The sequence below is a fragment of the Mangifera indica genome, chromosome 3 (genome assembly GCF_011075055.1).
Source record: "Mangifera indica cultivar Alphonso chromosome 3, CATAS_Mindica_2.1, whole genome shotgun sequence".
Classification (NCBI taxonomy): domain Eukaryota; kingdom Viridiplantae; phylum Streptophyta; class Magnoliopsida; order Sapindales; family Anacardiaceae; genus Mangifera; species Mangifera indica.
This window is the reverse complement of record NC_058139.1, coordinates 11052414-11079339: the sequence shown is the minus strand read 5'-3', so window position 1 is coordinate 11079339 and position 26926 is coordinate 11052414. Positions and strand designations below refer to the sequence as shown.

Sequence of the window (26926 nt, the reverse complement as noted above, 5' to 3'; positions counted from 1 at the left end):
CAAATAGTCATTCTCACTTTCATTTTTACTCAATATTTGATACTATGGATTTGTTCAGAAGAAGAAAAATTCGTATTTCTAAATTCAAATTGAATAAAATTAATTCATGTGAAAAAGGTATTTATGGAAATCTTAACCCAAAACTAAATTTTATTTGTTAAATTTAGTTCATATGTTATGTAAAGGGGGCATTTGGATGTTTGATAATCATTTAGGGGTTAAAAAATAAAAAATATAGGGGCATTTTGATATTAGACAATGTATGAATGTTTTAAATGAAATTTTAAAAAAAACATAGGGGTATTTTGATACAAGTAAACTTATGAGGGTGTTAAATAAAATGTTAGAGAATTATGAGCTAAATAAAATTTTAGACAAAAAGGGGTCTTATGATATTAAATATTGTAAGAAAGTTTTAATTGAAATGTTAAGAATATATAGATGCATTTCGATACAAGTCAACATATGAAGGTGTTAAATGAAATTTTAGAAATATAAATATAGGGTTAAATGAAATGTTAGAAAAAAACATTGTAAGATTGTTTTAAATGAAATGTTAGAAATATATAAAGGCATTTTGAAATAAGACAATATCTGAGGGTGTTAACATAATGTTAGATAATTATAGAGGGTTAAATGAAATATTAAAAAATATAGGGGTATTTTGATAGTAAACATTGTATAAAATTTTAAATGAAATTTAAGGAATATATAGAGACATTTTGATAAAATATAGGAGCATATCAATACAATACAATATTTGAGAGGGTTAAATAAAACTGTAAATAAATATAAGGGGTATTATAAAATTAGACATAACATGAGGGTGCTAAATACGATACGCAGAAGATGAGAGGGCATTTACAATATATATTATAAAAATGGTGTATTTTGATATTTTATTATATATCAAGGGGCAAAATAAAATTTTAGAAAAATATAAGGATCATTTGAATATTAACCAAGATATGAAATTAACATTTTTGTTTCAGATAATGTATGGGGGTATGTAATGACATATTGGGAAATGAGAGGTAGCATATATATCAATAAATGGTTATTGTGGATTTTTTTTATAAATGTTTAATTTTTTCTCAAAATTTTTTATTGTAGGATTGATAATTAAAATGGATGGTTATGTTTCTATTCATTTCCAAGGAGAATGGATCCAACGTGATAAGAATACAATGAAGTATATTGGAGGTTGTAAACAATTGATTAAAATTCCCTTTGGAATAATATTTGAGGGATTTATTCAACTTTTGAGTGAATATTACGGTATTAATCTAATCAAAAACTATATTCAACTGTATATGAAACCAAAAAGAATTAAGCTCAACTGTCCTGTAAAGATAAAAAATGATGAAGATGTCCAAGGCCTTATTGACATGTCTCAATACTTCAAAGAATATATTCTTGTTTTTTTACATATACCCTGATCGAAGGAGAAGAAGAAGAAGAAATTTGTAAAGTGAAAAAATAATCTGATTAGGAAGACTTGATTGATTTCAATAATGATACATTCTATATTGCTGATAAATGGGCACGTAGGGACAAAGAGAGGGTTTCAGACTAAGATGACTTTGAGGGAAACGAGATGATTTATATTCCTCTTAATGAGGTAGACTTCGAGGATTTGTCACCTATTAATTGTGATATAAATAATTGGCACCTTGAAGATGCTATTATAGGTGGCAAAATTTATTAAAGACCATTTTTTAACAATATCCCCATTGATCCGTTTAAGTAGCTTCCTAATTTTTCTCCACAACCTTCAACATTATTAAGTGATGCAGGATCGATCCAAGAAGAGAATACTATAAAACTTGGTGACATTTTTCATGACAAAAAACATTTGAAAGATGTTATGGACCAATTTGCCCTGGAGACAAGATTTCAATACAAAATCCTTAAGTCTGACATGGGAAGATGGAAGATTAAGTGTTATGATGAAAAATACCAATGGTATGTAACGGGAAGTAGAGTCAAACCTAGTCAAGTATTCCAAATTGGTAAAATGAATCCAACTCACACATATTTAATTGATCAAATAGCTACATCACAAATAAGTTAGGGTCCGAGGTTTATATCAATTAATGAGGTCAAAGTTTATGTTGATAGATCGAATTTATCGGCCTATAGAGATCATTATTGATATCATCGATAGTTATAAAATTGATATTTCATATTCACAAGTCTGATAGGGAAGAAATTGGGCTTTAAATTTATTGATGGACTCATCAGAAGAATCATTTATGTTATTACCTTATTATTACTATAATTTAGAGTGTGTTAATCTGGGAATCATATCAGCTATAGAAATAGATTATAAACATCGATTTAAGTATTTTTTAATGGCATTGGGATGTTTCATCTGTGCATTTAAACAATATATTTGACCTGTTATTTGTATTGATGTTGTCTTCCTTAAAAGCCAATATCTTAGACATTTATTTCTTACAATCGGCATTGATGATAATAACTAGATATACCCAATTGTTTTCGATATCAATAAAAAAAAAAAATCATGACACGTGGTGTCAGTTTCTAATGAAGGTTAAAGAATGCATCAATGAAATACCAGAGTTGATAATAATCTTGGATCGATATTATGTTATATACTCTACAATGACTGAAGTCTTTCTAGATATATACCATAGATATTATTGTCATCACATTTTCTGTAACATGCGATCAAACTACAACCGCGACTCACAGGTAACATGTTTATATATGTATAAAATGTTCATACCAGTTAATATTTTATAAACTTTGATAATAAAATATTTATATTATTTATAAACTTACAAGTTGCATATTTATATTGGAAATCCATAAAATCATATACAATTAATTTACCTTCTCAATGGGCTTGGTTGTAAATAGGGATGGCAATGGGGAGGGGCGGGGAGGGGATATCAATCCCCGTCCCCGTCCTCGTAGGGGATATCAATCCCCGTCCCTGCCCCGTCCCCATTGCGGGGATAAAAAATAATCCCCGTCCCCTCCCCGCGAAGGAAAATCCCCTCCCCATCCCCTCCCCGTCCCCGCGGGGAAAAATCCCCTCCCCATACCCATAAATATAAATTTTAATTCTTTTATATATTTCAATAAATAAAATAAATCATATTTTCCCAAAAATATCACTTGCTACAAGAGCTACAAAATATTCTTTGTTATTTTAGTTCAAATATAAAGTTTTCATAAAATCTAACAATATGCAATAATCAATCTCTTCATTAGTAGCTCTTCATGTATGTGATTTAGAGTAATTTTATAATAACATTAAATTTAACACTTTTCATTTACTTCAATTGATTTTATCAAGTTTATAATTTATTATTTTTTGTGTGTAAAACCTGGTTGATTGACTAAGTTTTGAAGTTGAAATAAAATTAATTTGGTACATTTGTATTTTATGATAATGAGATTCTGGGGTTTTTTTAATATATTAGATTAATAGTTTAGAAATTAGTAAAAGCTAATAATTGATAATTCAAAAATTAGTAAAATTAAAGTTATAGTTTTAATAAATCATAATGTAAAAATTTCTAAAACTTAATAGTTTAGAAATTATTATATTAATATATTAGGTTTAGGGGGTGGGGAGGGGAGGGGAGGGGAGGGGCGGGGACACATGTATCCCCGTCCCCGACCCGTCCCCGATTACGGGGATTTTTTTCATCCCCATCCCCGCCCCTTTTCCCGTTTTTATCGGGGAATCCCCTCCCCGTTAGGGTCGGGGAGGGTCGAGGCCCCTGAAGTCGGGTCCAAATTGTCATCCCTAGTTGTAAAAGAAGCAGTAAGTAAATCTATAACACGTGTGACTTCCTTGCAGTGGATTATGACCGGCAAATAATATAAACAATTAAAGTGAGTATTTAGATTATCCTGCCAGGAGGATAAATTATTCTACTGTATTATCTTCTTATCTTGTAATGACTGAAGGACAAGAAAATAGTGCGCCTCTATTTTGGAAAAATTTGGGATGTGGCTCGACTTAAAATTAGTCGACCAATTAATTTACCTTTACGTGGTTGTGGAGGATTAAGATAAAGATGTCTACCAGTATAAGATTGATTACTTAGCTAAAATTGACGAAGTAATTAGATATTTTGGTGAAATCCAGATAAAATTATAAGATGGCTTTTCAGATTATGTTACTTACCATATAGTTTGACGGCGGATGAACTAGATATAATTAGTGATACATACGTATGTATAGGCATCAACCATCTTGGTTAATTAATCTCAGAACCATTTAAAAGCAAATAGGATCAGTAGAATTAAAAAGAAGCTGAAAAACTTCTTTATGAAAGTTCTATTGTCACACTTGACTTACTACTCAGGATAGCAGCATGCCGCAGTACATGTTGTTCGCAAAGCTAACACTTAGCTCTTATTTTAATAACGTAATGCTGCAGAAAGGAGCAGTACTATAAGGACAGAACACAAATTCATAGGTTGTACCACCTGGGCAAGTAAAAGTGCTTGTTGCATCATCTTTAGGGTAACTATAAGCATTTGGACATCTATCCTTGAAAAACCTGGAGTAGTTTGTCGGTTCACAATTACCAAAACTACAGCAATATTGATCGGTCTTGCAAACTGGACATGCCCCGTTGCATCCACCAGGGACCCTCAGCTCATTCGGGCACTGCCCTACACATTTGATCACACGGATGCACCCTCCGGACACCGAGCTGAATTCCATTGGAACATTAAACCCATCAACAATGGAAATATCAAAGAAATCAAAGTTGGAGAAGCCCCCCACAGTCCCCAGTCTGGCAACGCACACGCCGTCAAATTGGCAACCTGTCCGAGCCCATATGTGGGCTGCTGTTGTGCCAGGGTTCAGGTTAAGAAGCCAATTTTGGCCACGATCAAGTCTTGTGCCTCCACCAGGGAAGGCAGCCGCCCAGACCGTGTAGGAGCAATTGTTTATGACATTGAAAATGGCTGCATTGGCCACAGTGAAGAAGCGATGAGTGTCGTTGTGTGTATTGAGAAAATACTTGGTGGTTTATATACTGGTAGCTATTATAGTTGTTATTTCGTCATTGAAAGCCATGGTCAGGACTACTGTAGCTATATGTAGTGATGTATGCCTGATGATCTCATGAACTTTACCATAATTTCCACAGAGTGATGTAAGGATGTTTGGCCATTAGCTTTTACAAGTTGTTGTATAGAGACCACTCGATGAGGAAGCCATTCTTCGGAATGGTACCTTTTTATGGTAGAAAATTGGACGAATAGGTATTCGAAAAACTTTAGTCCTGCCGGGCAGGGAATGTATAGAAATTTCATTGGTTGGAGGTGGGACAAGGGGAGCTTTTTTCTCATATAAGTTAATAATATCTCTCTCTTTCTCTCTCTCTATATATATATATACACACACATATCTCTCTCTCTCTCTCTCTCTCTCTCTCTCTCTATATATATATATATATGTGTGTGTGTGTACACATATTATGAAGATCTTAATTGACTCAATACATGCACGGTATGTGCATGCATCACATTAAATACCTAAGAGAAGTCATCTTGTTAATAATTACCTAAAAAGATATATCATGTTAATAACAAAAGATCATGATCACCCATATATTATTGGGAGAAGGATTATTTCCCACCTAACTTTTGATGTGTTTTCAAAATGCCACCCACGACAGATGAAAATTCACTTTTTCCACTCATGACCAAACTACCATCCAATTTTTCAGTTAGGGATAGGGGCAAAATCGTCATTTACTATTTATAACTTTAAAACTTTAAAATTTTACCGTTTTCCCCCTCCAGGTTTTAAAAACTAATAAATAACCCATCATCAAAGTTTGAAAAGTTTAAATTTCACCCCTAGGGTTTGCTTCCTTCTCCGGCCGCCACCGACGACCGACACAATCGATCGATCTCCCATCTCCGACTACAAAGGATGACGAAGGACGACCCTTCGTCACCCAAATCTGGATGACAAAATATCGTCCAAATTTGGAAGAACAGACGAAGAACGACGCTTCGTCGTAGCGTCTGGACGACGCGACAAGAGACGAAGAGATCTGGGTGGAGTCGACGAAGGTTTGGGGGTGAAAATGTTAGTTTTCAAAGTTTAAAAACTTTAGGTAGGGTGAAATATTAATTTCTAAAACCTAAGGGGGGTGAAAGAGAAAACCCTTACATCAATTTTGGGATGAATTTTGTAGACTAAATTGAGGGGTATTTTTGTCATTTCATCTAACAAGGGTAAAATATCTTTTACCCTTATGCAAACAGATATCATCCAAATTAATGCCTCATGGATGGGAAAAGTGGATTTTTATCTACCGTGGGTAGCATTTTGAAAACGCATCAAAAGTTAGGTGGGAAATAGTCCTTTGCCCTATATTATTAGATCATATAGTTAAAGGAAAGAGTTTATATAAGTCTGCTCACAATCCAAGGACCCAAGAGTAATTATTATGTGGTCAAAATAACTCTTGAGTGAAATTTGTGAATATCACATCCATGAAAACAATAAGCAATTAGCAAATAAATGTTATGTTAGTTCTAGGTCAAGAGAAAACAAACAATGCCCAATTTTATCCAAAAATTGTATTAGAGAAACAAGAGTCATTATTTAACGACTTTTACATTCTCTTTGTAGTGAATAACAATTTTTTGTTATTTTAAAACCACTTCACACAACGAAAGTGATTTCAATCACAACAACACACATCAAATCATATAACTTTGTGCTTTATTTAAATAGTTATACATATAACTCTATTCTCCACTAGTATAAATTCAAGAAAGTAGAAAAGCAAATGAGAGACAGTTATAACATCTCACTAGTATCCTAGCACTGTAATATTGTTTGTCTTTAAATATTAATAAAATAATATTACTACCATAGATATAGGGTTTTGGTTTTCCGACTAAATCACGTTAAAAATCAATTACTTTTTTAACTTCTTATGTATCTTCACCTTTTTGCAGTAAATTTTAGAGCAATTCAATATACTACTCATTGATGCAAATCTAATCACCAACATAAACAAATTATTGTTTTCTATGAAAAGTTTTTAGTTATACGTGACAACTATTTTGATAGATTTGAGGGAATCTAGAATCGTTTAACACATGAGCTACGTACACTGAATAGTATTTGTTGCTTATGCAAAGAAGTGATATGATTCTTTACGAGAATTTGAAATGTTAGTGAAAAATGAACTCCCAAGTTCTCCTAGGTTAGTGCACAAATGTATGAAAAGTATAATGTTCACGAAAAATATGTGTTATTTCATAAAGTTTAGGTTTTCATTAGGTAATTAATTTTCTTTTAGTTCCCAGAATTTTGTTATAATTTTAAAGTAATATTATACGTACTTATTTTGGATATACAAATATATATATATATATTTATATATCTCATTATATGATTAGATATTGTTTTATCTTTAATTCAAAATCATCCAATCATATAATGACATATATAAATATATACACATTTGTATATCCAAAATGAATACACATAATTTTATTAGTAGTTTTATTATCTCATTTTTAAACCATTGAATATGAATGACAATTCAACAACAGTAGAAGTTAAAAATTAGTTAGTTAACACTTTTAATTCTACTCTATCAATTCATCAAGGATAAACCATTCAACTAGAAAAATTAATTAAATAAGTTGGTCATATAGATTTTGACCTTAATGCTTTTTTAGTTTACATATGGCAACAAAACCTTCACTTCTTTATTGAAACTTCTCTACGCATGTATGGTGGAGTTAACTTTCTTTATGGAGTTGGGAAGTCTCCTACAGATGATGGCATATTTTTCCCACCCTCAGTTTTAGTGTACCCCTAAACTCTCAATTGATTAAATTTTAAAAATTCAAATATTCATTGTCATTTAACTTTTAATTACATATATTTGTTATTATATTTTTATTATGTGTTTTTTAATTTTATATACTAACCTTTTAATTTTCCCCCGTATGATTAATTATACATCGTTAGTAAGAGTATATTTCTAACATAATCTTTTGTATTTTTATTATTTCTTTTGGATTTTTTATTTTAACCTTTTATTTTCACCATAACATTAATTATATATAATTAATACCTTTTAATTTCTAAGTTAAAAAGAATGATAATCTTTATCTTTTATTTTAGATATGTATTATGATCTTGTCATATCTTTTATCTAATTTTAACTTAATTAATCTTTTTTTTTTTTGGTCTAATAAATATATTAAATATATTAATGCACTAAGGTAAAAGGGGATTAATAGATTTCTTAACCAACTAAATTCCGATCAGAGCAAAATACATAACTTTGGACATAGATTCTTGTACAACAAATTGAGCCATAATAAATACATCATGTTATGTAATATTTCTTTGTTTTTACTATGTTCTTAACTTCTTGCACTCAATCGCATTATTATTTTCGATCACTCATTCATTATTACCCTTTCCTAGCGCAAGGCTTACTCTTGTGTACTTCTTTTGCTGCAGGGAGTTTCTTCTTCATAGTTAAAAATGTCTATAAAATCAATTAACCCTCCGGAGCAAAAGAGAGTTGAGAAAAATTGTTGACTGTGGGAGAGGAAGAACAATATGGGAATTGGAGTGGTTTTTAGTTGCCATAAAGTTGAGATTTTTTTTCTTCTTTGCTTGTTTCTAGATTGCAAAATCTTTGAACTCGAAAATTTCAATATTATTTATTTCTATTTGAAATTGATCATAGTCAATATTCTTATAACATATTTTGTGACTAGGTGTGATAAATGATTTAATTTGAATTGAATAGAGGCTAAAACCTAAACTTTTACTTTGAAAATCTAAAATTATTGTTTAGAGACATAAAACTAGTCTGTCTCCAATAAAATTTCTCACTCAATATGTATGTTATCTAAAATATTTTCATCATACTCTAATCTTAAAATATATTAATACAAAAAGCAAATAATTTAGTAAAATATATAATCGCTAATTCTATGCATTTTATGAAGAAACTAATCATTATATCCTAAGAGAGGTTTAGTTTAAAAAATATTTTATTACTAAAATAAAAAGATTATTATTTTATAAACTCTCAATCAAATGCCCTAATAATATATAAAAACTTGAAAGATTTAGGAGTATTAATAGTTGGAGAGACAAATAGGGGGAGAAGTGAATCAGCTAAATATCTCCAGAATTTGAAGTTATTCTGACTATTGACTAATATTTTGACATCCTTATCCAATCTAATGGAAGACAACAACCTAAATATAATATATAAGGATAAATCCTTATCCTGTTATCCATATCATCTTATTATATTTATAGAAAAGCAAGATACCCAAAAAAAATTAGTGTTAAAATAAATTATTTGATAATTAGATATAGAGAAATCAGAGGGCCTTCTGATTGAGGGAATAATTGATCCTCTATCAGTTTTAACTTTTAAATTTGAACCATCTTATTATGATTAGTATCTAAATATGATAATTAAGAATCATCATGCTCAAATCAAGATAAGATTAGGGGGACACTTACGTTAAGTCCAAAGTCCAAACTTTTCTATCCTAGGAGAAATAAAAAAATTATATTAAATTAAATTAAAAAGAAAAAGCGCGCGAATTAACCGCATTTGTTAAACAAGAGCAAGTTGAAGACTTCTCTGAGTGTTCTTTGTTCCAGAGTAAGTCTCTTTGGTTTGGCCTTTGTGCTTATCCACAACTATCTCCTTGAATCTCTCAAACACGTCACTCTTTTATTTTTATAAAAAGACAGCATTTCTACGCCTTTCTGAACTTCAGTCCATTTATTTAAACTTTTACTCTTCGTTTTTTTTTTTCTTCTTTTGTTAGCAATGGGGTCTTCAGAACAACACATTCTTGTCACTGGTGGTGCTGGGTACATTGGTACTCACTGTTCCGTTCAGCTCCTTCAAGAGGGTTATAGGGTTTCCATGATTGATAACTTCTATAATTCTGTCATGGAAGCTGTCGATAACGTTAAGGAATTGGTGGGTCCTAGTCTTGCTAAGAAACTTCAACTTTATAAGGTATCACGTTTCAATGATTAAGAATTTCCATAATCCTGTCATGATTTATCAAAATATTTATTTTTTTTCCTTAATTTTCAGGTCGATCTTAGGAATATTGATGAATTGGAGAAGGTTTTTTCGCTGAATAGGTAAGTTTAATTTGATGCTTCTAAATTTTTTAGATTTTTTTCTTATGGGTTTTTTTTTATTTTTCCTTTAGTATATAATTTGAGATCATGAAACAGAACAGTTTTTAATGTAAGTTTTGTATATAATAATGTCATAGATATGATGCTGTGATCCACTTTGGTGCCCTTAAGGCTGTTGGGGAGAGTATGCAACATCCTTTCCGATACTTTGACAATAATTTGATTGGAACCATTAACCTATATCAGGTTATGGCCAAGCACAAGGTTAAGAAGGTTTGGTCTATTTTCCCATCTCTTATTGATTTTGCAATTTATACATATCATAATTTCTCTTCTTGAAATTACTTAGCCAATATCAATTGCTTTCACTGACATAAATGTTACTGCATATTGATCAGAGATTGCTTTGCCCAATTGACAACAACACTGATTCATTGTCTTTTTCCCATTATAGATGGTGTTCTCATCATCTGCAACTGTTTATGGACAACCTGGAAAAGTACCTTGTGTTGAGGACTTCCCTTATATACCTATGAATCCTTATGGACGGACCAAGGTATTCAATGTTGTGTCCAGAAAGTTGTTTCCTTTTAGGATTAACCTTTTGATGCTTTCAGCTTAAATTGTTATTTTACAGGTTTATTGTGAAGAAATGGGTAAAGATGTCCAGAAGGCAGATCCAGAATGGAGAATAATTGCACTGAGGTACTTCAATCCTGTTGGGGCTCATGAGAGCGGTAAGCTTGGTGAAGATCCCAAAGGTATCCCAAACAATCTGATGCCCTACTTACACCAAGTAGCTGTTGGTAGATTGCCTGAGCTTAATGTTTATGGTCATGATTATCCGACAAAGGATGGTACTGCGGTATGTGAACTATTGCGGTTCTGTTTTGCATTAAAGATATTAGATTACTGTTGGCAATTGTCCTGCTTGGTCTGTGAGGCTTTCCTGGTGCACCAGCCAGCCCTCAACCATATATACAGATGAAAATTTTTGCCTATTAATTAACTGTCTTCTGTTATTGGACAGGTCCGAGACTACATCCATGTTATGGACTTAGCTGATGGTCATATTGCTGCTCTTAAGAAGCTATTTACAGATGAAGATATAGGTGATCATATTTTATTTACACTTTAACCAGGAGTCACCTGTTAACTCTGACTGTTTCATTATTGAATTATGTTTTGTTGTCTCTGGCAATAGGTTTTACAGTTTATAACTTGGGAACTGGAAAAGGTACATCTGTGCTTGAAATGGTTGCTGCATTTGAAAAGGCTTGTGGCAAGGTGTTTTTTTTCTTGCATTTACAGTTTTCGCAGCTGCTTCCTCTTTATGTATACTTGTTTGCTTACATGTTAGCCTTTCGTTATAAAAATGTTGCAGAAAATCCCTATCAAATTATGTCCCAGAAGACCTGGGGATGCAACAGCTGTTTATGCTGCCACTGACAAAGCTCAGAAGGAACTTGGCTGGAAGTATGTTGTTAATATATTCCAACTAATAATTTAGTTCATTACATATAACGTTTCAAATTTTTTATGGTACTCTCTGAGATGTGGATTTCATACCTGTAATGTCTGTTTTGTTTTAAGGTAAATATCTTAGCTCAGGGACACTATTGAATCACAAATGATATTAACAACCTAGAAACGATGCATTATATAATTAGCAGTTAATTAACAAATGAAAACAAAGGGTTATTGACATGATGTTTTAATTTAAACTAAATTTTGAGAACGCTAGCGTAAGTTTTTTGTTGGTTCTTCTTTTCAGAACGATTCTTCGTGCTATTTATACAATGTTAATTTGTGTCTTAATGTGCTCTAGCTTAGTTGATTTTTCATACCCTATTTCAGGCCGAAATATGGTGTTGAAGAGATGTGCAGGGACCAATGGAACTGGGCAAAGAAGAACCCAATGGGGTACCAGAAAAAGGCTTGAATCACTTGCTTTATCTCTGAAAAATACAGTAATAATCCCTCAGCAAACATAAAGCTGCAAAATATCTATAGAGCAATACTCACACAAGTTTTGACTTCATTGACTAGTCATAATTTTTTTTTCTTTTGTGCTTTTGTGTTTTGGGTTATTGGACTATGCACTCAGTCTCCTTTATTTGAATAAGAGCTATACTTTCTCGGTTGTGGTTAAATGTCAAGAATAATTCATAGAAATTTATCAACATGCTCCATCAACAGACAATAAAGTGTTTGCAACAGCACTTAAATTGTAAAACAGAAGAACTTGTAACTGTCAATGCTCAAGCAAGTGGCATCTTTAATATTTTTGTCAGGTCACCTAACTCTATACGTGTTGCTGCTATTCTGAAATTTTTATTAGCTCGAAGACTAAGCAAAATATTAAATACATTGACTAGAAAGAGTTTAAATGTATATTTCCCTTTCCATCAACTTCCAGCAGTCAACTGGATGCATTTTTTCTCTTGATCTGCTGAAGAAACAGCGTATCAAGACTACTAACATCACTTATTTTTGTACCGACATGGCATTGGTTGATTGCTCAATTTTATATGTACATTAATATTATTACTCCGTTGAAATTCCTTAAGCATTATCAACTTAGCTCTACACAAGCAGGGTTTAAAATTACTCGAAGTTTAGTTGTTATAAAGGGGCCCCAATTTCATTTGGAGTAGGTTGGAAGAACCTTCAGTTGAAGAAACTGGCAGTTTCAAGGAAAAATGAAAGAAGACAGTGATCCTTTGCTGATAGTTTGCAGACCCGATGGCCCTTTTTTTCACCTTTAACAGCAAGTTGTAATTCGGCAACCGTTTCCAACTCCGCCTTTACTTGGTGGAGCTCTAGACCTTCCATTCATTATAACAATTTCGCTCTTTAGTCCTTAGTGCTATTGTTCTCCTTTGACTCTGCTATTGCACTGGCTACTCCATCAAAGAAGAAAAAGCGTGCATTCTAGCTTCTCTGCTTATCTCTTATGTGGGTACTGCTTCATTGCACACATTTTGGCTTTCCTATGCGTCTTTCCAGCTCTTTATCATAAACCTTGCGTAGATAAATGTCTTCAGAATTGGGCTGCTCCATCAAATAATAAAAACCATACATTTTAGCTTCTCTGCTTATCTCTTTTGTGATTGTGCTCATGTAGGCACTGCTTCATTGTACACATTTTGGCTTTCCTATACGTCTGTCCAGCTCTTTATCATGAACCTTGTGTACAAAGTAGATAAATATTTGTAGAATGGTGGAACAGTGACTGTGATGAGGGGATTAGTACATGTCAACTGATCGTAAGAGTCTTATGTTCACAGAATGTGATCATTCTAGAAACATCTAACCAAGAGCATAGGTGATATGGTTAATACTATCATAGTATCAAATGACCCTAGTGGTGATGAATCTTACTTGTCAAAATTGTTCAAAGACATCTTAGTACAATACATGGGTGCACATTGTATAGATGTATCCACCAGACTGACTTACCAAGAGAATCTTATATAAATAGTCACTCAAGTGTTCTTAACAAATGGTGGTACATTTGATCTTTCAACTTGAGGACATCAAATTGTTTTATGTAAGTGTAGTCATTAATAAGGTGGTGATTGATTATATTGAGATATGTACAAAGATTATAATAGATCAACAAAGAATTCATTATTTTAGAATGCAAAAACTGATTTCTCTAATAAGTTTACTAACGAACATCAATGATTACTTGAATTTGTAGCTGCAATGTGATTAAGTTGTTACTTAGTCTAATATTGTTCAGTTGTTGATATAGACGTTAGTCCATACATATTTAGGGTCCATTGAGATAGACACTATATTTATGTCTCAACCTTGAAGAGATGTTGTATGATGAAGGGATTGAATTGTACAATAACCATATTATTGATAGGTTAAAAGTCAGTTGCTGACACTTTGTTAGTTTGGTGGCCATTTTGCCTTGTCAAAGATCTATCTTTGTCTATATACAGATGGTTACTAGATTATAGGTTTAATATGAATATGTGCACTACCAACTCAAATGAAGAGGCTCTGATTCATATACAATAAGAGTTGATTAAACTCCAGATGATTAATTATTTGAGATGAATTAAGTCTATTATCCAAATTATCAGTTTTGAGTAGAGATGGCAATTTGGATTCGATTTTAAAGGCCCCGACCCTCCCCGACCCTAACGAGGAGGGGATTCCCCGATAAAAACGGAGAAAGGGGCGGGGATGGGGACGAAAAAAATCCCCGTAATCGGGGACGGGGATACATATGTCCCCACTCCGCCCCTCCCCTCCCTGCCCTGCCCCGCCCCGCCCCACCCCATCCCCTCCCCACCCCCTAAATCTAATATATTAATATAATAATTTCTAAAATATTAAGTTCTAGAAATTTTTTTATTATAATTTATTAAAACTATAACTTTAATTTTACTAATTTTTTAATTATCAATTATCAGCTTTTACTAATTTCTAAACTATTAATCTAATATATTAAAAAAACCCTAGAATCTCATTATCATAAAATGCAAATGTACCAAATTAATTCTATTTCAACTTCAAAACTTAATTAGAATTAAAATTTTGGGAGAATATGATTTATTTTATTTATTGAAATACATAAAGGAATTAAAATTTATATTTACGGGTATGGGGAGGGGATTTTTTCCCGCGGGGACGGGGCGAAGATGGGGAGGGGATTTTCCTTCACGGGAAGGGGACGGGGATTATTTTTTATCCCCGTAACGGGGACGAGGCGGGGACGGGGATTATTTTTTATCCCCGTAACGGGGACGAGGCGGGGATGGGAATTGATATCCCCTACGGGGACGGGGACGGGGACGGGGATTGATATCCCCTCCACACCCCTTCCCATTGTCATCCCTAGTTTTGAGTCTGAAGAAGTGTTTAAACTCAAAATATAATAATTCTGAGGTGTTTGGATGTGTATGGAATTGTGGATGTTTGACTTTATCCAATTGGACAAGGAAAAAGTCAAAATGGATTTTTGTCAAGGCATATGCACGGTCGTGCATGGTCAATGTACAAGTTGATAGTTACATGTTAATCCTATCCAAGTTCAAAATCCAAATAATCACGGATTGTATAAAAAAAATATACACATCAAATGCACAATCATACACCATGATGAACGGTCATGTATCATCTTCTATATAAGTAGAGGTGATTTCACAATTTCATAACCTTTCCTAACACACATTAGTCAGACCCATGCATATCAACACCCTTCTCATTCATAGACGTCCTAAAGCAACAATTTGATTAGAAAATTTGTCTAAACTAGATATAGACAGACTAGCATATCAGTTGCATAATTCAATAGTTAGACTTGTTTATGTAAACAAAATTCAACAGTGCACACATTTAGGCTACTTTTTAGATACTGAAACTTGTGAGCTAGTAAAGATATGGTTAGAATATCAACCTTTTGAAGATCACTTGGAACATATTAAAAAACAACATTTTAGTAGTAACTTGGTCTCTAATATAGTGGGTATCAATTTCAATATGTTTTGTACAAGCATGAAACACATGGTTTAATACTAGTGCATTGACACATTAATTACCACACCAATTGACTAGAGGGGCAAAGAAATTTAGGTCAAGTTTAGTGAACAAAGTATTTACCTAGGCTAACGTTGTGGCACACTAAGTGAGAGCCCCATACTCTGCTTTTGTACAAAACAAAGCAACTACTCTTTACTTCTTTGAACACCACTGAATGAGATTTGCACCAAGAAACAAATAGGATCCAATGGTAGATCATCTATCATGAATGTTACTTGCTCAATCAAAGTAAGAAAAACATTCTAGTTGTATAAATCAAGATTTATATCATGTCACCATAATTGAGTTAGGCATTATAGATATAGACTCAATTTAATAATTGGAAAGGCAATGTCTGGTCTGGTAAAGGTTACATATTAAAGGGCCCTATTATGTTTCTACACCAGGAATGATACTCAAACTTTTCAAGTCTTCAGTGGCAAGAGGAGTGGATCAAGACTTTGATCAACGCTATTGGCCCTAAGAACTAAATCCTTGGCATATTTGGACTGACATAAACACATACCAGTCTTATCTCTAGTCACTTCAAAGCCAAGAAAATAGTGTAAAGTAGTCGTTCAATTGGGTTATAATTTTTTCATTTAAGGAGTTGTTTCCACTAAAATGAATGTCATCTACGTACACCAAAGACATAAAGTACCATCTGATCAGCCTTATAAACAAAGAAATTTGTGTTGGCCATTGAGGCGGTGAACCCCAACTGATTAGAGTTGACTTTAGTTTTTCAAGCCAAACTCTCACAGCTTGTTTAAGACCATACAGAGCATTGTATAATTGACATACATATTTGCTGGTACTATCACTACTGAAAAACCCTTCGGCTGGCATGAACACTAGTTCAACTAGTTCACTATTAAGAAAGGCATTGTTTAAATAAATCTGCCGAATTTCCCAATTATGGCTAACTGCAATACCGATAATAATCCTAAATGTGGCAAATTTATCACAGGATTAAAGGTTTCAAGATAGTTCATACCAAGTGTTTGTTGAAATCCTTTAGCAACCAATTTAGTTTTATATATTTAAACAGTTCCATTCAGATTTTATGTAACTTTAAAGGCTCATTTACTCCCTATCACATTCATTCAATCTTCTCAAAAAACCCATTGTTAGCTATAAGAGCATCAAATTCAGTTTTCGCTGTTTGTTTCCCATCATGGTCTGGTAAGGTCGGTTAGCTGCTCAACATTATCTTCAACTTAAAATTGGAACAAGTGCTGTCGGGCAACAGTAGCAGAGAAACGTGCACGTCAGATTCTACTTTTCCAGGCTTCTTTATTCTCTTTTACGCAGTCGTCGTCTCTATCTTCATTGCAATAACAAGAATAGAATAATATGTCAATATTGCCTGATAACTTTTGGGCCCCCCCGAATATGAATAAATAAATCAAGGTTCTTAAGCAAACTGTCACCAATTTCCTTCTGTAATCCATACCCATTTCATTTCCAAGTTCTCTCTGACTCTGTTACTGTCCCAGGTATCAACTCTACCTATATCTAAAAATCATAAACTTCCATATTTTATTCATACGAGTTTTCAAATGGTAGTTCATCGATGATATGTTTCAGGTTTTTTTTGTTTTTCTGCGTTTTGTGTAAAAAAGTACATATACGTGTTTATTCGTGACTTTTTTATTTTTGTTATATTACTGCAAATGGTTTTGTCTGTTTATTTTCAACTGCAACAAGTCAAAGACTCAAAAGTTTGAAGTTTATAGATTTCGTGTTTACCGCTTGTCTGCTTAGATCTGTTTATCTCAATTTTTGTCCACTGTATTTTTTTTTTAAAAACCAAGACAGCATCCTTATTTCGAGATAAATTAAAGTTTCATAAATGTAGTAGATGTTTGAATTCAAATCTTCACCTTAAAAGTTTTAACACTATCAATTTTACTAATCCTTGAAGTCATTTTCAGAGTTAATATCGGTCAATTAATCATGAATTATATCTAATAATCTTGCTGCTTAATAATTTATTTTCTGTAGTTACTAAACCCTCGCTCTTTGTCAGCCAATTGGCACGTTCCTGGTATATCCTTCCTAGGCATCAACCATTTCCTCTTTACATAAAAATGAAGTAAGCTTCTCTGAATCTGCCCATTTTACCATGTCTGTTTATCATTTTCTTACTTGTTAGCATTTTTAGCTAACTTTCATTTTTTTATGTCTATTTTTGGGTACAGGGGACGAGTACGCTGGGATGAAGCCAATCTTAATGAAATCAACACAAACAAACCTGTAAGGAAAAAAATAGACGAACCCAAGACACCATATCACCCAATTCTTGGAGAAGATGGTAAGGAATATAACTACAGCTCCTCTAGAGGCTCTACCTATCAGCAGTTTTGCTTTTGAAACCTGCACAAATGATTTGATGTTATTTATAATTTTTTCAAAGGTTCTTCTTCTTCCCCTCGGTGGGATTCCTCTGATGCAATTAGTTATGCTGCACATGCTGAGGCTGTAAGGATTGCATTGAATAAACTAGCTGTAACTCAAAAACTTTCTACGAAATCTGGGGAAGCCATGGACACAGAAGAAGGTTCTAAAATTTCCATTGCTATGCAAGCATTAATTGTTTACGTAATATTATTTTTTTTAGTGATTTCTTTTCAGGTTCAGTGGAAAAGTTTGAAGAGCACAGAAGAGCTCGCAATGACGAGTTCAAGAAAATAAGAGAAGTGAAGCGAAAGGGTCCTTTCTGGATGATCATGAAGATTTAGATGATTAATCATCAAGGAATTTGCAATTCATCCCATTCTCAACCCAGTGGCATTAATGAAATATGTATTTATAATGAGGATGAAATTCTCAAAACACCAAACATTGAGGGAACTTTTAGTTCTTTGAAACTAAAAGGACATGAAATAAAAATAACTTATGATTTGATTATAATTATAGGGATAATTGATTATCACATTCTTACATGTTCGGTATAACTTACTTATATTGGATTACAAATAATTATAATCCAATTGTGACTGTTTCATAAAAAAAATTTTAAAAAATTATTTATTTACATTAAAATGTCAAATATACTCAATACTTCTATTTATCAGTAAACCTATATATTTAAATTTTTCCACTAAATATAAAATGCATACTTTTTATTTAACATTAGAAACTACATTTTAATAAATTATCATATTACAACCATTAAAGAGTAATTTAAGTAATTAAAGAGAAAACTTCGTATATAAGAGAGTATAAGTTCAAGTATTGTTTAACCACATTTCAAGATCAAATTTTTAATTTATCTGATTCAATGATTATGGATTCAATAATTAGACTCGGTGTTTGTTCTACTCAATGTGATTAGCTCCTTTCTAAAGAGGTGGTTTGACTCAGATAGAGTTTCTTTTTACAAAAAAATATTATCATATTAAAGAAGTATTTGTTTCACTTTCTAAATATAATTTATTCTTTTGTGCTTAGTAATATTGAATATATCTAAATTTTATAAAATAAATAAATAAATAAACATTTATTGCGAAATTTCAAAAAATAATAATAATAATTTGATGATATAATAAAATTTATCTAACTCTCTCTCTCTCTCTCTCTCTCTCTCTCTCACGAATTCTTTGCTATTGAAATCGTGAATAGTAATGGTTGTTGTAACAATTGAACTTTTAAATCTATGTATGATATTTTGTTCAAAATTTCCCATTTGTTTTTCACAAACCAAAGTTTCTCTCTATCACACTTTGTAAGGATGAATGTGTCTTGTTAAACAACTCTGTGTGTTTTGAGGAGATTTTCCAAATAAAAAAAAGTAAGATGGTATCTTTTTCAGCCAAAGGACTATTTCCCACTCAAGTTTAGACCCAAAGTCTCATCCGTTGATCAACTAGAGTTAAAATTTTTCATTAGAGATAGGGGTAAAATTGTTATTTTACTAATGATATTAAAAAATATAACATTCATTACATTTTTCCTTATAAGTTTTAAAAACTAATATTTCACTTCTACCTAAAGTTTTCTAACTTTAAAAAGTAACATTTCCCACCCCCCAAACCGTAGGTTTTTTTCCTTTCCCCTCCAGCCACCATCTCTAAGGCGGACGTCTTCCCCTCTCCACCCTAAACTATTGGTCAGTGCATGAAAAGTAACCTAGAACGGATCTCTTCATTAGAAACGAAGAGATCCAGCAACGAAGATCAATAGTTTAGGGTGGAAAATGGAGGTTGTCAGCACGGGAGATGATGTTTGGGGGGTGAAGAAAAATTTTGGGTAAAGGGAATATAACTTTTCAAAAGTTAGAAAGCTTTAGAGAGGGGTGAAGTTGTTAATTTTTAAAAATTATGTGGGAAAATATAATAAATTTTATATTTTTTAAATATTATTAGTAAAATAATAATTTTACTCCTAGTTCTAACAAAAAATTCTAACGGTAATTATATTATAGATGTGATTTTAGGTTTTTCAAACCACACGAATATGACTTTAGAAACACAACTAAACTTGGGGAGAAATAGTCCTTTAGCCTATCTTTTTCCTCTATATGGAACTTAAAATCATTTTCTAATTATTAGGCATCCGTCATCAACTAAATAAAATTTATCTGCAATAATTATGACAAAATATGAAATAACTTGAGGCCGAAATAAAATAAATAAATAAATTGTATTATTGGTCAAATACTAACCTCTTTTAACCTTTTGAGAATTTTTTTTGTCTTTGGCAAAACAAAAGTGAAACACAGCAAAATCATATGCGGTCAAAATATCTTGTGAGGGATAACTTTTTTGACTCATAAACGAATTTGCACACTTTGTGGAAGAGGGCCACGAACATTTGTGATATCAATAGAACCAATAGAATTCTGGAAATGCACAAGTAGATAACATATTTAAATACAAAACTTTAATCCGCAATCATCAAAATAATATTTAATAACAACTACAAGATTTCTAATTAGAACTACTACCAATAACCATTATTTCCAAATTGAAATACATCACAACTGTTGTCCTTGTTTCTCTTTCTGTCGCTCCTCAAACTATATCAATTGCAAATAATCATCTTTTAGTGCAACAAAAACTCGTCTTTAATGAGAAGTGACAAACACCTTTGTAGCAAACATCAATATTTCACTACAATGGACAAGTCTAGGGAGATGTCTTAACAATTTCATGCAATCTATTATGCTAGTGATTGATGTTATCTCAAATGTAAGACCATTAGTTTTTATATGTATCATCAACTATTTGCTCAGGTGTTTGAGGCATCTTATTTTTGTGTACTAAGTCCTTTCTTGGAAACACTAGAGATTGATTTTTTACGACCCCTTTTCTCCCTTGCCCCACATTATATCTAGTATTTTCAAGTGCAATTATATTTTTAGTCGCATATCTCCCATGTTCAACCTCATTATCTTTATCATTATCATTGGTATCACCCATTTCTTTGATATGTGATAGCAAACTTCTTGAGCTAGAAGCCCAAGCAAATTCTCTAATAGTACTTACATATGGAAAAAACAAAACAAAACAAAAGATTTTCAATGGTATATAATTTGGTAATTCTTTTTCTCTAAACGTGGTACAATCGGGTAGTATGTGGACATAACTATCAAAAATGAAAAAAAAAAAATCTCTTAATATATATAAGAAGTGATAAGACTTTAAAATTGATTGAATAAAAACTTACAAAAACAAAGTTGCTTGTAAGGTCTTCCATCACCATTCATCTAATGATGTGATCTTTCCACTCTCTAGATTCCATCTTTCTTTAGTTTCTTTATTCTCAAGTCATTTGACTTGTTAAAGTTGTTCTTGAGTTGATTCAAGTGATTCTTGAATTAAAGTTTTTCATAAGTTTTACCAAATTAGCACCTCTAAACTTGATTATTATGTTAGACCATCCAATCCTAATAAAATTCCTGTAAGACCTATTTCCGGATTTTTTTTTTCTTTTTTTGTAATTAAAATTTCCATTTTTTATTTCTTCAACACAAAGATTTAGGAAAAATCTCATTTGTTCTTGCAACCTAACTTTCCCCTTTCCATTCATACAAGTGAAAGTTGGCTTAACATTTTAGGAAATCTGTTAAATTATGTATAACAAGTTTAAAAACTTATAAAACTAGTTATTGATAGGAAAAAAATGCAAGAAAGAATGGACTATTGACCTCAAGGGTTAACAAAACTAATGAAACATTAGAATTTTCAAGGTAAACGTTTAGGTTCGAGTCTTTACTACACTTGTGAAATCTTGATTTACCTGATGCAATGATTATAGGTCTAGTCACTATATCTCAGGTTTACTCGTTCAACAAATATGGGTGAAATCAGCAGTTATTAAAAAAAAAGAATAAATGAACTATTAATTCTAAAGGTTAACAAAATTGATGAAATATTAGAACTTTCAACGTAAAGGTTTAGATTCGAGTCTCTGCTACACTTATGAAACTTTTATTTACCTGATACAGTGATTGTGAATTCAATCATTATATCTCAAATTTACTCGTACCAGGTGAGATCCCAATTATAATTAAAAAAGAAAGAAAGAAATAACTATTTACTAAACAGGGGCTTGGAACTATGGTTTTATAATAATATAAAAAGGAAAATTTCCTAGCAACTGTTACAACTTATTTTATTATAAAAGCATTCTAAAATCATACTAAATATGCCCCAAACCCAAATCTCACAATAAATATCATCGAAGTAAAACATTATAAATATAGCAAAACATTCCTTTGCTATCAGATTCTAATGGCATTATCAAGAGCCTGAGTACTATTTAATCAAAAAATACCAAAATATAAACAATTGAATGGATGCATAAGAGAAGCAACGAAAAATTTTCACTATAAATATCAACAAAGTAAAACATAATAGTCAGATATGAAGTTCTGAAAAAGAAAAATGTTTCAACGTCTATATAATTTCTCTTGAAAATCTATTATTAAAAAAAGTTAAAAAAGATAGAGCAAAGAAAAAGAATGGGTGTTGGTGTGAGAGTTTGCGCCAACTGAGTAGTATATTAAATCGAGACTCAAGTGTAATAAGATGAACATACATAATAATGTAATTTCATCATTCTATTATGTGAACAATTATACACCTTTTTTGTATGGACGTCCACTATGACCTAATTTATGTGTCACAAATGCCCTAATATGAACTCTATACGATCGGTCATTGATTATCGAAGAAAATTAATATATTATGCGTACAAGCGTGCATACCTATATATACGACCATATGTGACGTTATTTTTGTATGATTTTAGGCACATCATGGTCATGTATGTCTTCAGGATGGTCATGCATGTTTGTCTGAAACACTACTTTCAACCAATATTCATATATGTGAATTATCTAATTTTCTCTAACATTTTCATCATGCCTTATCTCAAATTTCTAGCACCCTAAAGACATAAAAGTAAGCTTTTAATCATGCTAGATCAATCAAAACACAAACTAGATGTTCCACATAGTTCTAGCCAAGATACACTTCCATTCACAAACTTATCTTGATTTCAATCTTTATGCATACAACATACTTTTTGACTACTTAGCTGCATAAATCACATATTAAAAGACTCTTCCTTGTAATTTCCTATCTCCCACAATTATACAATTAATATATCCAGACTTCATAACAAATAAATATCCATAGTATATTTAGGTGATTATTCATGATCTTTCCACTCAAACAAAACATCTAGTTAACATTTACATCATTATAACCAAGAAATAATTAGGATCATCCGACTTACTTGTATTCCAAAGCTTGTCAAATTAGTGCCATTAAAGCCCCTTTCTTCTTACTTTGAAACTCATGGGAAAAAAGATGGTTACCATCGAAAACTTCCTTTGGAAACACCAATCTCACTCTCAAATTTTTTGGGATAAGAACAAACGGCTAGGTTATGGGATAATGATCCCAATCAACACCATAACATGCCTTTTATAAACTTTTTTTAACCACAATAGACAAACCGCATATCATATTGTTTATTGAAAACCTAATTTTATATATCTTATATCGTATCGTATCATATTCTGTGATACGTCTTTTATAAAATAAAATAATAAAAAATTCTAATTCACAAGTCATCATTTTTTTAAATACCACAAGCACCCCGAAAATTTAAAATTTCTATATACACTTCAACTACATACTCATTTTCTCTAAAAAGGTGTGTCGACTCATATTGATAATGTGTGTCATATCATATGATACATCCATTGTATTGTACTAATTCGATACACTTTAAATACGTATCATTTTTTATATGTATCGTATATCGTAAAATACTAATAACCATGTTTCCAACTGAAACCAAGTGCATAGGCATGCATCCTAAGCATGCACAACCATACACCCCTTTAAAATTCTCTCGCGGCACATTATCCATTTTATTGATGTGACATCAGATGAATAGGCGCACACACTTCATACACAATTGTTCATCAACTTAAAATTCTAATAAATATTTATTTCAATTCCTAACTTAGGCCATATTCATATGAAATCATAAATACATAAGTAAAAATACATGTTCGCCTTTGAGATATACCTATAGGTGTTATACATGCTAACTTACATGTCTAGTAACAAAAATGGTGTCACTTGTTAAAACTAGTTATATCACCAAAACCAATGTGTGAGGCATCAAACAAATGTTGTCTTCTTGATTAGAGGCTTACTCCATGTATTGAGAGAAGTTACTTCATGTAATGAAAGAAGTTATCCACTAATTATCATTCTAAACCTTAGGCTTGACAACATAGGTAACCTCACATGTTGTAGTCAAACAAAGAGCCATTGTGGAATGAAGAAAGTCTAGCCCTTGGGTTCGACAAGTGGGGTTGTTTAGGGATATGAAGTAGAAAGGGTCATTCTAGAAAGAGATAAACCTTTTATACTAGAGATGATATTCGTGATTCACCACTCTAGTCTCTATGTTCAAAAAGTTAGGTTGCCTCACCAACTAATTTGGGTGTCAATGCACAATGACATTGAGATATAGTATCTACTAGACAACAAGAGAAGATATCTACTTAATACTTGTTATTTCTTCGAAGAACTATTGTAGATCCATTATGTGTCACATATCATATAGGACTCTAAATAATATGCTCGAAAATATCTTGTTGTCATATCTATTGAAGGAGTCTTCGATGGGAGGCAACAAGTCTAGAGTGTTATATGCTCCAAAAAAGATTTTGTATCTCCTCACCGAGAGGGCACCTAACTGTTACTCATGTTTGCAAAAGCAAGTGATGATCATAAGTTGTCAACTCTTGGTAAGTTAAACTTTGCACCTTGAGAGTTACTTATATATTGAGTATTGACACCTTTTCATCACAAATTATTAGTATGTTATTTCAACATGGCCTTCCTTGCCCTTTTTTTCTTTTTTTTGAGAAGTCTTAAAAGGGCCCTCTATCCAATATTAGCAATTTTTGAATTCTACCTAATATTATGATACGTTGGCTTTTTTTTGTGGGTGTCCTCCTTTTAGCGTCAAACTGTTGATGAGATTTTACATTATCAATTAAAATATATAATTTTAAGTTTTACATTAGATAAATTATAATAATAGTGGTTAAAATCAATTAAACAATTTTGTGTACGTTATACAAGAATCAATGAGAATATGAGTGAATTGAAAACAATAAAGTTCTTAACGTGGTGCAGTTAGTTGTTCAAAAGCCTATGTTTATAGTTATGTCATTGATGACTGGGAAAGTGTTATAATAAAGTGCAAACAATATTTACAAAAGAGGTGTCCTGAAAGGAATATATTTTGAAGGGATCTCTTAGCCAAAACAGTTGTATGTATCTAAGAGTTTTCTTATCTATCCTTAGGTGATTATTATGTAATCTTCTATGTCAAACTATAACATTTTTTATCCCTAATGCTTTGGGTCATCTTTTGTATTTATAAGATGAAAGAAAAGGCTACAATATTATTGATATAATTTAAATTTAAATTTTAAAAAATCACCTTCCTTTTTTGTCATATGTGAGATATGGTGACATATAAACCCTAATTTGATAAGAAATTATTGTTTTCCTACATTGACATGAGATAAAGATGAAGTATAGGTTGACAAGTTCGTTTTTCTAGGCAAGGAATGTTTATCTATATATCAAGTTATTGGTCTCTATTTCTATAAGAGGTTGTTTAATTTGATGCCTTTCCATAAGTTGTTTAAAGAGAATTTTTATTGAATAATGAAAGTCGAGGAAATTCCACCTCAACTACATCAATTTTCTAATTTATTTTTTCCTAATTTTAATTTTCTAGTTTTTGTTAGATAAATTTTATGAATAATGAGTTTTGGGTTATAATTTTTAGAATATGATTGGATGATTTATCTTCGTATAATAAGAGCGAATGTTACAGAGATTGGTTATATGCATTATTAAATTTTTTTGATGGGTTAGATGTAAAAAGAATTATATAGAATTTTGTTTGATCCATTGGAAAGCAAACGAAAGGTAAGTGATATAAAGTTGTACTGAAATTAATTGAAAATCAAAAGAAATAGATGAATGAAAACATGGAACGGATTTTGGAGAGAATGAAAAGATTATGAAGTTTGTGTGGGTGAATAAGACAATTTCAACTTTGTTTTCGGTTTTTAAAAATATGAAAGTATCATTTTATTACGTTTAAGAAATTTTTATCAATGGATTTTGACCGTATGGGAATTAACAGTTGCACTTCTAATACCAAGGGAAACACATTACTGAATCGCATACACATGGGTTTTTTGGTATTTATTTTAATTAACAATGTTATATGTATATATTTTTTTTGTATAAAATTTGAGTATCATGTAATTAAGTGTTACTTTGTCTTTAATTGAAAATCATTCAATTATATAATGATATATTATCTATGTACCCAAATTGTGTATCAAAAATATATAAGTATGGTTTTATTATATTTTAATTGCCCAAAACGATTGTTCCCACCCAAGGTTTAGTTCATTGTCAACTTCTACCCATTAAGTTTTGAAAATCTAAATATTTATCTATTAACTGTTAAAGTTAATAAAATCTATTAGTATTAAAAGCATAATCGTCATTTAACTAGAATTATTAAAATAAATAAAAGTTTATCTCATTTCTCCACCTAATTTTTAAAAACTAACAATTTTTTCCTAGTCTAAGTTTTGAAAAGTTACACTCTCTGCCACTCCTAACAACCTATCTTCTCTGG

General features: G+C 31.6%; 2 protein-coding genes and 1 pseudogene across 6 annotated transcripts; 2 read left to right on the top strand and 1 right to left on the bottom strand.

Annotated features, from left to right (window-relative positions):
• Positions 1-4399: 4399 nt before the first annotated feature.
• Positions 4400-5549, bottom strand: LOC123211109 (annotated as a pseudogene).
• Positions 5550-9639: 4090 nt separating this feature from the next.
• LOC123210331 (bifunctional UDP-glucose 4-epimerase and UDP-xylose 4-epimerase 1-like) lies at positions 9640-12327 on the top strand. 2 transcript variants are annotated; one of them, XM_044628616.1, is made up of 9 exons: positions 9640-10043; positions 10125-10174; positions 10312-10447; positions 10629-10730; positions 10812-11039; positions 11205-11286; positions 11379-11411; positions 11559-11650; positions 12032-12327. In XM_044628616.1, the coding sequence occupies exons 1-8, from the start codon at positions 9849-9851 to the stop codon at positions 11621-11623; spliced, it is 891 nt and encodes a 296-aa protein (XP_044484551.1). In that variant the 5' UTR covers positions 9640-9848; the 3' UTR covers positions 11624-11650; positions 12032-12327. The 2 variants fall into 2 exon arrangements, with proteins under 2 accessions (XP_044484551.1, XP_044484550.1); XM_044628615.1 differs by having other exon boundaries at positions 9644-10043; positions 11379-11461.
• A 4778-nt stretch (positions 12328-17105) lies between these two features.
• On the top strand, positions 17106-18655 carry LOC123212194 (protein phosphatase inhibitor 2-like). 4 transcript variants are annotated; one of them, XM_044631264.1, is made up of 5 exons: positions 17106-17214; positions 17748-17813; positions 17920-18032; positions 18135-18278; positions 18359-18655. In XM_044631264.1, the coding sequence occupies exons 2-5, from the start codon at positions 17809-17811 to the stop codon at positions 18457-18459; spliced, it is 363 nt and encodes a 120-aa protein (XP_044487199.1). In that variant the 5' UTR covers positions 17106-17214; positions 17748-17808; the 3' UTR covers positions 18460-18655. The 4 variants fall into 4 exon arrangements, with proteins under 4 accessions (XP_044487199.1, XP_044487198.1, XP_044487200.1 ...); XM_044631263.1 differs by having other exon boundaries at positions 18353-18655; XM_044631265.1 differs by having other exon boundaries at positions 18339-18655.
• Positions 18656-26926: the final 8271 nt, after the last annotated feature.